The following is a 12,732-nucleotide window of genomic DNA, read 5'->3' as shown; positions in this document are numbered from 1 at the left end:
AAACTCTAAACTCATTTGCAAACTATACTGTTGTTTACTATAGAGTCAGCTGAACATTACACTAATGATAGCTTTCAACTGAACGTGCTCCACAAAGGTTCATTTGGCATGATATTGAGACATCGCAGCATATTTTTTCAACTTAGGCGTAAAGTGTTGAATCGAAAAAATGCCGCAGCTGTGTTTGCATACTGGTTGACCACAAAATTTAGTTGCGCGGCTTATGACGCAAGGAAATTTTGTCATCATCCGGGCATAACTTCCCGAGTAATATGACTTTTGTTAATGCAAAGTTTCGCTGATAATCAAGTTCATAATGTCCTTCCACAGTTCCTTTTCATGTCATGAGTGGTAAGCAGCACAGTTATCCGTCATCTGCACTTACTGTACTCGGGCACCTACTTTTTGTTTAGGATGAATGCCTCTACCAGCAATGTCTAAGTTCATGTCTTTCACGGCCTAGTATCCATAGGAGGATATACAATGTCTAGAGATTCCTCCTGTAAGATACATGGCATCTGAAGGACCCACTCATTTTTTTCTTGCACTTTTAGCACTTCGTGAGGCACAAGACATTGATGCACACCTTAGTGTCCTTCGACCGTATGTTGAAGATATGGAGCGAGCGGACTTCGATCAACTTCCACAGCAAATCGACCCCGTTTTTCATCTGATTTGTATGATATGGGCTAGCTCCAGCGGATATCGGCAACCTGGAAGAATTTTGGTTCTGCTGCAAGAATTGTGCAATTTAATAATTGATCAGGTACACATTGAATTGCACATTATCATTCAGGCCACCATGACAGTTTCATCCAATAGCTATGTGGCTAAGTACATTCTCTTACATTCTTCTTCAGTTTTCTGGTCCCATTTTACGTTTAGTCCTCTTCGAGTGACTCTCTAGCCCTCTGGTTTTTAATTTATCTTTGTGTAAAAGAATGTTTTCATTCATGGTGCCCTTTACACCTTTCAACCTCCGCTAGTGTCGGAACTATCTGGATCCAACCGATGTCCTCAAGGGTGAAGCAGAAGAAGCCATTGTGAAAGTTGACGAAGTACTCAGGCTTCTCCACACATTTAAAAGCTCCTATGAACATCACCGGGAAAATCTACCAAGCTATTTTGACAAGATCACCGACTTCCAGACTCAACAGGTTGCAGTCGTTCCCTGGGAATTCAAGACAGAACTCGCCTTTGGAAGATTTGATGCCTTCACGGAAAGAGTTGAAATGATTCGTGTAAGTATATTGACGGTCTTTTCTATAGCTAAACGTTTATTTGAAAAACTAGGTGGTGTTAACGTGAAGTTCAGTGGAGTGGCTCATTTATACTGCAGTCTAAAAGAATGCCATTAACAGAAGTTGCCCTTGATTAATTACTGGTTTGATTACTGGTTTGTCGCTTGGCCATCCATTTTCGTCTCAGTGGCGCTTTAATGAACGTCCTCCAGGATGCAGTGTTATGACAATTAATTTAAAGAAGGTGCATTGTCCCGCTGACGCGCGGTTGATTTGACAAGTGAGTTCAGGGCCTTGATGGTTATTGCTAGGCTATCACGCCTAGGCTGGCTGATAGGTCGCAAGATACCTCTGGATTTTTATCTGCCCGTTTTTCTCCCTGAGGAGTATGCCGTTTATCTGCCTGTTTTTCTCCCTGAGGTGTGTGCCGTGCACGTGGCAGCAAAATGGGCTTTCGCCAGACAGCTTATGGAGTGCCTACCACGCGAAACCATTGACTTCATCAAACGATTCGAATACGAGTCAGCCAACGTATATTCCAACCTAAAGCAGCTACCTATGGTACCTGCCTGTGGTTTGTGCTGTGAGAAGAACCATGTTGATTTACCTTTAGACTTTTCGGAAAGGCCAACAGAGGGACAACAAGCGAATACCCAGCAAACATGATGAGAAATCATATTATGAGGTGGTCTAAAACCAAGGTCGTATCTACCGCTGTGCCAGAAATGTAAGCAGGATATCACGAGTTCTACTCCCAGTGGAGTGGCTCATTTATACTGCAGTCTAAAAGAATGCCATTAACAGAAGTTGCCCTTGATTAATTACTGGTTTGATTACTGGTTTGTCGCTTGGCCATCCATTTTCGTCTCAGTGGCGCTTTAATGAACGTCCTCCAGGATGCAGTGTTATGACAATTAATTTAAAGAAGGTGCATTGTCCCGCTGACGCGCGGTTGATTTGACAAGTGAGTTCAGGGCCTTGATGGTTATTGCTAGGCTATCACGCCTAGGCTGGCTGATAGGTCGCAAGATACCTTTGGATTTTTATCTGCCTGTTTTTCTCCCTGAGGTGTGTGCCGTGCACGTGGCAGCAAAATGGGCTTTCGCCAGACAGCTTATGGAGTGCCTACCACGCGAAACCATTGACTTCATCAAACGATTCGAATACGAGTCAGCCAACGTATATTCCAACCTAAAGCAGCTACCTATTTATGGTACCTGTGGTTTGTGCTGTGAGAAGAACCATGTTGATTTACCTTTAGACTTTTCGGAAAGGCCAACAGAGGGACAACAAGCGAATACCCAGCAAACATGATGAGAAATCATATTATGAGGTGGTCTAAAACCAAGGTCGTATCTACCGCTGTGCCAGAAATGTAAGCAGGATATCACGAGTTCTACTCCCACCCAAACAGGTTGCCTTTCCTCCTGCGTTGCATGTGCTTGGGTCCATATTCGAAGTGCCGGATAGTCGGGGAGCAATGACTACATAGAAGTTTCTTCAGTTAGTCCGTCTGATATGCACTGCCGTGAAATCAACCTCTTATGGAGTGCCAGAAAATCCTGGTTAGGTTTTGAGGGGCTGGATGAACGCGGACAGTTTAGATGTCTTTCAGAGAAACAATATGGATTCTGGAGTGGAGGCAATGCCACCGAACTGGCTTTTTTACTCAGACGAACACGGGAGAAATCCCATGAACGCAATCAACTGCTACATATCCTATCCATTAACCTCACAACTATCTTTGATAATGTGAAGAGAAAAGCGTTGAGCGTTGTCATTCGAGAAATTGGCTGCCAAAACAAACTTGTCGTCCGGGCAAACGGTTAACCTTCGTCTGCGTGTTTCAAGACGCGGGGTGAAATAATCTTGCGTTACGGTACCTAGTTTACTCAGCTTGCCCAAAGAAATTTGTAAGGCAAAAAATTGACAGGCAACTGCTGTCTGCTTCAGCGAGCCGTATTTTGGTTTTTTGTGTAAACTGTACTTTGACTACCATCGTCATCATCACTACTGACTGTAATACATCAGCAAGACATACTGATGCTCAACTGATATACAACCATGAAGGTAGAAAACCTTAGCAAAAAGCGGAAAGAAGACGGAAATGTAGGAAGAAACTTCATATTCTCAAGTGAAGCGATCGAGAATAAGTTGAATGCACCTTGGACAGCAGCACTATAGGCACATCTGAGTATCATATCGAATTAAGGCAGCATCAACTGGATTGATCCAGCCTCCTTTGAAAACCTCTCCCGACGTAAGCGCAACGCACAACGGCAGGCGAACTTTAGCCAGCCAATCTAGCTAGGAGATTACAGCACAAGCTCCACTGGGATCGGTTGTACCTTAACAACGGACCAAGCGATCTGCAAGGAAATGAACTCATGGATATCGGAGGTTAGCAGCGCATCTGGAAGAATTCAGAAACTTGTCTGGAACAGTAATCATCTGCATATGGATATAACATTCGCGGAGCACACATCATTGCGTTTATTTGTACGGATGCTCAACAGGACTGGTGTTCTTGTGTCTCTTCTAAATAACTTGTCACTTCTATCTGTAAGTTCCGTGAAGTGCACGAAACGGTCACTAATACTCACGTTCTATGAAAAGCAAAAATATACTTAATCTGAGGTACCTTGATTCTGGCTGTCCTGAACAGGTCATTTAAACGACGCGGCATTGGATAGAATTTCAAAGCAGCTGATATACGAACGGTTGAAGGATGTTCGGCGAGGCCGAGGGAGAACGTAACTAAGATATACACACTTTATGCAAGTTCAAAGAATGTAAATTCTGATTTTAGATGGCAGGAAAACCTAAGACTGGCCAGTGGAACCTTGTGAAAGGTGTAGCGCACTTCAATATTCAGTGCTCCTTGGCACTCGACTATAAAGAGTTCCTTTCGCAATCAGCGCGCAAATGTAGCAAAGCCGTTGAAATTATGGAGCTGCCCAACCTTCGAACGTCTCTGCATTAACAACATCGGATTTTTTGGGGACCAGCAACTGTATGTGGCATCGGTCGGAAAACAGCAACGAACAGGAAAATGTCGGTTTGGTTTGGTCCTTGTTGAATGAACTTATATCCCTACCGAGCCCTTATCGTCTCCTCGTGCACAATAATCATAACAGTTTGAAATGAGTGGTCCCTGTCGGACATGAGTGTAGGGTATTTTCGGGAGAAATGTTCGGTATTACACTGAAGCTTACAAAGCATTAAATTATAAAACCCATAAATCTATTTAACAACCTCATGCTTGAGCTTGCTAATAAGCCCTTACGGGTTTGTCAGTAGGTGTTATTTCTACAGGTTTCCGTCGGATTTTATAGGTTAAAGGGATAAATTTCCATTGGCCTGACTCTTATTCGAGATTCGCAGGATGCGCACTTCTGATAATTTCCAATAACGCCAAATGACTTCACTTGCAGGATGAAGATATCATCCATTTCCTTATATTATCAACATGCATAAATGGACATATCCGCCTGAAACAGGATGAACGTTTACTCTGCACTCAATCGGCTTATGATTGATGGATGACCTTATCACGTGTACACTGAACTAGGTATCTTCTGCGCTGTACAAGACGAAGTGAAATTTCTTGTCCGGTTGTTGTACATGACTGGTGTGAAATTTCTGTATTACACACGGAAGCCTTACCGTTGTTCCCTTTTAGTACATCATGAGCACCGCCCTGGAGTTTTTGAAGTTGGAGAAGGTTGCCTTTGGAGGAGTTTCTGGGCACTCACTGAATATACAGCTTAAAGCAATTCAGGAAAGTTTTGACCAGAATTACAAGGTATGTCATTGTGTGTTGGCAGCCAAATGAAACCAACATTTTGTCTTGGCGTTTAGGAATATAAGCCCGACGAATACGTAAGAACGATCGGAATTGGCAGTTTTTCACAGTTGGGACCGATAGTGTCTTATTGCAGTGGTTAAGGTCATCATCCGTTGTCTTAGTGACGGGAATAATTGAGAGTCCTCTTTTGAGTATGCTGATTCAGTTCAACTAATCTCAACGCACTGTTGTGAATCGAGTTTATCCAGCGGGTTGTGCACGAAAACAGCGAGCTGTTTTTGTCTATCGACTACATCACGTGCATAACGTAATCTGTTTGCTTCGGAACAGATTACTTCAACTGACCTAACCTGTCTGGAATAGCACCATTCATTGACACCCTGATTTGGTTCTGAATTTAGGCTTTGTGCTTAAACGTAATCCACTGCATACATTTTAAGGTACATGATATATAATATGGAGTACGATCTATGTAATGAAACCACGATGAATCTGAAATAACGCAGATAATGGTGTCCGCTCTCCTAATCGTGCAGTGGACTTCCCATTCAACTTAGTTCATTCGATGTTTTGATTACAGGCAACTCTCCAAACACTAAGTGTAAACAGCCAAGTTTACTGGTTGGCCTTTTCAGTGCGCTCACGATCTCCTGCCGTAAATTACAACACGCTAATGATGGGTGCTTTAAACCATAGGTCTCCCTTTCTTTTAGATGGCAATACAGTAAACAGACCGAATAGCATATTTGATGGATTTACGACTTTTGGGAAAATGGTTTATGAAAAAGAGTTTTTCAATTGATTTAATTTGAGAAATGCCGACAGGAACCCGCAGACGCATGTAACGCGCTGTATACTCCTAGGTAACTAAGCCAGCAAAAGTGTCCTCTACTATAAATCGAATTGGAATTCTCACAATAAAATATCTCCAAGAACAAGAAATACGGATCTAAAGTTGTCCGGACAAAAACGGGGGATCCCACACATTACGTCGCACATCTAGTACTCCGCGTCCACTATTGCTCTGATTTTCTCTCCCACCGTAGAAACCACCACTAACAGCAGCGTCAATAAAAAAATGACCTGAAACTCGTGCTCTTTGACCCAGGTGGGTTTGTCCCCAAGTCAGTCTTTCGCTTTTTTGTTCTTCACATGAGCTGGTGATATTCCGGTATACTTCCAAGCCACTTATGATAGCCTATGAATCTCACGATAAACAGCTGTTGATTGGATAAAATACACTCAGTTGCAAAGTAAGTTGGCACTATCTGGAGGCCCGGCTGAGCTCGGAATGGCTCAGTGCTTAAGGTGCAAATCGAACCCTGGCAATTGACTGGTTTTGTCTAGTTTAGTGCGACTCGATAATGGCTTAACTATGTTGCTTCTTCCATTTGGCATGGTAGTCAGATGAAAATATTACAGCTGAATTAGTACTTTTTATTATATATCACATGGATGGGTTCTGATTACAAACCATTCGTGTGCCATGGCAAAACTTTCTAAAACAAGTTAAACTGTGTCACCTGATACGAATTACTTGGCACGCATATACATCAGACCTCTTGAATGAGATATCCATGACATCGCATGACATTCGCCCATACTTAACTTAACTAACCAGTGACTGTGTGTGGCTAGATATACCAATAAATCCAGCTAACATCTTGGTCACTATGATCTCAACCTACTTCAACTCACTTTTACGTCTTTTCCATAACCAGAAAACACCGCGATGTCTTCACACGGAAACACCTAGACACCATGTACAATAACCTTGCACGAGTATGGGCAACTGCTGAAAAGCCTGAAAGCAAAAGCCACAAAGCCACGCCCCTTCAAGTAACGAAGGGAACTATGACCTCATTGTGACCGTAAATGGTTATTTGAATACGCCATGAATATAATAAACGGAAACGAATTGTTTTCCATTGAAATACCGATGTTACTATGCACCAGTAGATTTCTTACGGCTTTAAAATGACACAGATTGGTCAACTTGTTTGTTCCACTGCCCACTAATTTCCGATGTTGATGTTTTTTTTAAAGAAAGCCATTCACGACTAAAAGGTTCAATCCTAACCACAGCACTCTTGGCTCGTACTGTGACCGGGCGTAGAAATTTTTATGGTAAAAGAAAATTATTGTTAACAACCTCTCATAATGTAAACACCACTTTGCAAGGTGTTCACCTCACCTATGTGAACATAAGGTGTAGTTAAAGCCGTATACAATTTTCTGACATGATTCCTTCTTAGTATTTCTTCTCTGTTTAGATGTTTGCTGATAAGTCCTACGATACTCTGGATCCCCTGAATGAGGAATTCACCGCAGATTATGCTAAATTCTGTGCAGTTGTAAAGGATCTCGACTACCGTCTGGCAAATATTTTCGGTCGAGCAATGGACGACTGTTTGTCTGCGGAACATCTTTTGAAAGTAGGTTGCAAATAATTTAGCCCGAAAAGGTCCGCTCAAACAGCATAATTCAGATCACTCATTGGTTAATGTCAATACGTGAGTAGAGTAAACGTGAGTATTCCCTGTATCCCCAAGCCGTCGGTCAGAATTCATCAATAATCTCCTTACTTCCGGTTTCGGAATAACCATTTGAGCTCTTCTCGCCCCCCAACTTCATAAAACTCACAAGAACTTATTGGCCCTTTACTTTTAGAATATGCGACTAACTGCCAGCGGACAGATAAATAATGACACACCTGAAAGTGCGTACATCAGACTCAGTAAATTCTTGAACAATTTCCTAGATTCCGGCAAAATTGCTTCTTGTTGTGGTAGTATGTGGCGCTATTCCTTCGTCGCTTTCAGTAGTTAGTGGATTATGGATACACTGATCTCCAGACAAGTAGATGGAAGGCCAGCAGAGAGATTCTATTTAGCACAGCTGTTGGATTTGTTCTGAAACATGACGGATGTGACAATAATGGAGGGCACGAGGACGTGAATAGGACAGCATCATGCAAGACAAATTGATGTCATCGCTTCTGGGAAGGCAATATGTGTAAAATTGCGTAGTTCTATTCTTTTCAAGAAATTAGCAAGGATACTCATGATCATTGTCAGTTTTTATGTATCAGTTCATCGAGGTTGGCGTCACGCTTATCGGTGATGCATGGATTTTTCTAAGTGGTTTTGCTTTTTGGACGCTTGTTAACTTGACTGTCCGGTGCTAAAGTGTTATCTCAACTGCGGAAAGGCAACCCACCTTTCAAGTTAGCCAGAATATCCCATTACCCACGTGCATTCCTATATCGAAGACCTTGTGTCGAATATACTCTGAAGTAAAGGCCTGCAATGATTTCATTTTACAGCAGTAACAAACTTAATTGACAGCAATCTGAAGAGGTACAGCTAAGCATGTGCTCCCAGGCTTCCACAGTTTTGAAAAATGTCCTAAATAACAGCTTTGAATGTCTGATTGTGGCACACTTAAGTACACAAGTGAACCGTAACCGCCTCACATCTGTTTGCATAACCTTGAAAACGTTATCTGTTAATGCAAATATTTCCTAGTTATCTTATGATAATCGTTCCACTGGGACAGGAAACATACTGTCTGATGTATTGTATTACCAAAAGAGGAAGTTAGCCGTTGATGTCGCTCGCAATCAGTCACCAAAAGTGCTGTAAGTTCAACCAATGCATGCAAATATTTCCTAGTTATCTTATGATAATCATTCGACTGGGACAGGAAACATACTGTCCGATGCACTGTATTACCAAAAGGGGAAGTCATCCGTTGATATCGCTCGCAATCAGTCACTTTTGGTGCTGTACGGTCAATGCCAGACTCTACTGTTGATCAAATCAACTTGTAGCATATCGAAAGACCATTCTAATTAAGGCATTTATGTACCATAAACCTTCGCATCCAGCAGGCTCTGCTTTATATCTCATATAAAAGTATGAAAATCCCCTGAGATGACAACATGTGGAACTATGCATTTGCAAATGTTCCCAGGCCTCTCCACTTTGACAACTCTCCCTTTTGTAGCACTGGTAGCTTTGAGGGGTAGCAGTATGAGGTTTACAACTGGTAATAATCGAATGGCAGATTTCTTTTATTTTAAGAATGGGTGGAAACGGACCACTACTGGGACCACTTCCGTGTCACAATACTTTGAATTTATGAGGCAAAGAAAAGCGCGCTCTTGGTTCTGACTGACTAATTAACCAGCGACAGCGAGAGCAAAAACGCTCTTTCTGTAAATTGTGTTACTTCTAACGCACGATTGTGCTTCGTGCATACCACGCGTGAAACAGCTAAAAAGTTTTCTCGTTTTTTTTACTCAGGTTCACACTTCTTCAAAAATTCTATGATTAGTTATAAATTGCGTTCTATGTCGCATGCGTAGCTTAGCTAATGGTAACACTCAGAATAACTGGCAAATGCGCTATTCATACAGTGTGTTTCATCTGAATTGAACCTAAATGTCGCATAATCGAAATGGAGTATTTTAGAGTTCATAATTTTCATTTTCGTGAGTTTCCTAGCAATGAGACTTCCGAGAACGCAACGTGTATTCCCAGCCTCGATCAACAAATGTATTAAATGAAGATCTCTAATACGATTAAAAAACACAATGGTGAAAATATCTCAGTAACGTTCCTACACCTTCCTTATTCTATTCAGCTCATATTAATCCTCGGTAGCCTACTGAATCGACCACTAATAAGAGAGACACGTGATATCAAGCTCAAGCTACTCGTCCAAATGCTGGACAACGAAATGGAAACCGTCAAACACATTTATGACAATCACGTATCTGCAGCCAAGGAAAAAAGTAAGTTAAGTTTCTTTTCAGAAGAGCTTGGTAAATAATCTGTAGTTCAGTTTCGCCAGTTCGGTTTCTCTTCGAGACTTTTGCACTATGCCTTCTTCTGCGATACTACTATGCAAGCACTGTTATTATTCTCTTCAGATACCAAACTCTGGAGAAAGCAACTTTTTTTAGAGATTCTTATGCCTTTTTAACTTTTTATCTGCTATAACTTTGTCATAATTGGCCAGCATCTGTAATTAGTTTTTGTTGTTGTCTTTTTGCAGCTGAAAAACCACTACCTTCAATTACCAATCCTTGTTTTTAGGTTCGAAATCATAAGGTAAAAGTCTCCCAGACATCGATGAAATGCTTCATATGTTGGAAATCAGCCCCTGGACACCGCTGTGTGGTGCAAAATCTGGCAGTTAGTATAATCCTAATATCACCCCAACACTCGAATGCCATCGATATCCATACGATAGTGATAGAGATAAACATAGTGTGACCGGTGGTAACAGTGAATACGATTGTACAGTTATATACACGTTACCATCTTGGAGAGGCTTTCAACGGTGCAGCAACAACCCGCGGGACCCGTCAAAAACAGTCAATCCAGCTAGTTGTGCATTTGTTTGGAGGACGTTCAAGTAAAACATTACCATGAGAAGTGCAGTGGTAGTCTGTGATCTGGGAACAAGTTCACCTTATTTCTGTAAACGGAACAGGTCAAAAGTAGAACGGTAGTTGGCAGATGAGTTTCTCACGTTCTTATTGGGTTAATCGAGTTAGCAGTTAGCAGGAAATCTCGGCATACATAACCAGCTTCTGCTTTGCGGAAGCCAGATTTAAAAAGCCAGGTTGTATAGTATTCAAACGCCTGTGACTCACCCCTCATGAGCTGCAAGACGGTACTTTTTGCACAGGTCTGTTTGATCGGAGTAAAAGCTGTTTCTATGATTAATACAAAGTCAACATTCTCAAATGAAAGCTTTGAGCTGCTCGTACCAATGGCAACTCAGTGTGTCTTTGTTCATTCAGAAAAATACCGATGTATATATCTACACACTAACAAATATGGCAGTTTTTTTAGATGCAATTAATGAATGTGGTTCAGTCATACAACACCTAGTGTTGATGGTGAAATAATTCATTTGCAAATGGTATTGGTGTTAACCGGAGATTCAAACAAATCTCTTTCAGGACATCCTATAAATGAATGTGCTGCAGTATTACTGCCTCGTGTTCCAGGTGGCACATTATCCAAGAAATTTGAGTACACTTGATATTTTTTTTCTCCGTGTTCCAGCGTAGACTGGCTTCAATCACACAAGGCCCCATATGAAAATTCCAAAATCTCCTTGCACTACTAACTATGTGTAAGTAGCTCGGAAGTAGGAATATCTCATGCGACTGGTGAGCCTTCCGCCTGAGGGCTGCTGTTTGGGGAGCCAGTCAACACGTATGAAAACCTGAAGTGGATGAACGGCGTTAACTCCTGTCTAAGTGCGAGTTAATCACGCTGCTGATCTGCCACTCGTGGCCAAATGATTAATTATTCAACCTACTGACCGGGGTGGTCGTGTGTTCGAAATACTCTGGAGTTTCTGATACGCAAACTGCTGATAATTCCCAATAAGAATGAGATAGCTGTACAGTGCTTCCCGGTGTAGACCGGCTTCACTTACGGGACTAAATCCCAACTGAGAACTACCACGACCAAATAACGCTGCCTATTCCAACTTCATAAAGTTAACCCAAACCCAAATGGTTACCGAATACACATGAGCAATTAAGACTAAATGTCAACCTACGGAAATGCCCCGCAACAGGCTAGTGCGATTAAAAACGACGTTACAGTCAAAATAAACTGGGGCGATGTTAATATCCTCCCTTGACCGATGCAAATGAACGGATTTTTCCCTAACCAGTAGGAAGTTTAAAGTTTGAAGAACGTGTCTGCCATGCTGTACATTCGTAAGGGACGTTCAGTAGCTAGACGTGATTTTGAAATGGAGTCAAGAGGTCTTGCTTAATGCTGGTACATTTAAAAAGATGGGATTTTCCGATCAATCAACATGTTGGAGCATTGGTTCACAATTCAGTCCGGCATAGTGGGATACACTCGTGGCCACATTCGAAACCACTGCTGTAGTGCTGTTACTGATTTGTTTACAAGGAGGGTTAAGCATGCCTTTCAAAGTCCATCTACAACTTGAATTCACTTCTTATAATTTTTACTTTTCGAACAGTCAGTCATGACTTACATTTTTCGCTTTCCTAGCCGGTACTCAATTAGTGACACAGTCAACAAATTTCAGTCGATGAGTTTTCGTTTCCTCCACTGGGCATATGAGTGTACCTCTCATGTTCTTATTATTTACGTTTAATCAATTATGCCACACTGCCCGTCGATTAGATTAGCAAACTAACAGTCTAGACTTGAACTCCACGAAGAACTTCTGAAGAATTGTGGTAGCAGTGAATCAGATGGTCTTAGCCTTCATGCAGTTGAAGATGATGAATGCGAAACTCACAAGAGAATTGCAGACTTAGTCTTTGTTACGGATTCCGTGGACATTAATAATAAAAAAATAAGGGCCTTTCTGCCCAGCAATCAGCTCACCGATTGTTTAGCAGATCTTTCTGAAGAGGACTCTTCTTTTTGAGTAAAGCAATTAGTAAATTTATTTTGGTCCCCAAAGTACTTCACATCCCCTTAACATCCGTTAAATAAATCTGTAGGTTGGTGCGCTTAGTCCCATCAGTTTTCATGGGTCTATTAACTATCTGGGCCTTTACAGAATTGCACCAAACGCAAGATCCTACCTTGAAGAGAAATGGATATAGGTAGAAACATCGGTTGGCCACAGAAAGGTTGGGTGCTCTTTATTTAGTTCTAAGTTAAT

At 41.7% G+C, this 12,732-nt stretch overlaps 1 protein-coding gene across 1 annotated transcript in view; it reads left to right on the top strand.

Annotated features, from left to right (window-relative positions):
- Positions 1-511: 511 nt before the first annotated feature.
- The window catches only part of T265_07284 (hypothetical protein), a gene marked incomplete at both ends in the record, with an annotated part of 58,119 nt that continues 45,898 nt past the window's right edge, over positions 512-12,732 (top strand). Inside the window, 5 exons of the mRNA XM_009172762.1 lie at positions 512-766; positions 987-1,241; positions 4,924-5,046; positions 7,323-7,484; positions 9,697-9,847. Coding sequence (XP_009171026.1) covers positions 512-766; positions 987-1,241; positions 4,924-5,046; positions 7,323-7,484; positions 9,697-9,847 — 946 coding nt within the window. The remainder of the gene's footprint in view (positions 767-986; positions 1,242-4,923; positions 5,047-7,322; positions 7,485-9,696; positions 9,848-12,732) is intronic.

This window comes from Opisthorchis viverrini, assembly GCF_000715545.1.
Source record: "Opisthorchis viverrini unplaced genomic scaffold opera_v5_163, whole genome shotgun sequence".
Classification (NCBI taxonomy): Eukaryota; Metazoa; Platyhelminthes; class Trematoda; order Opisthorchiida; family Opisthorchiidae; genus Opisthorchis; species Opisthorchis viverrini.
Note: the sequence above shows the minus strand (reverse complement) of the source record. Positions and strands in the feature narration are given on the sequence as shown.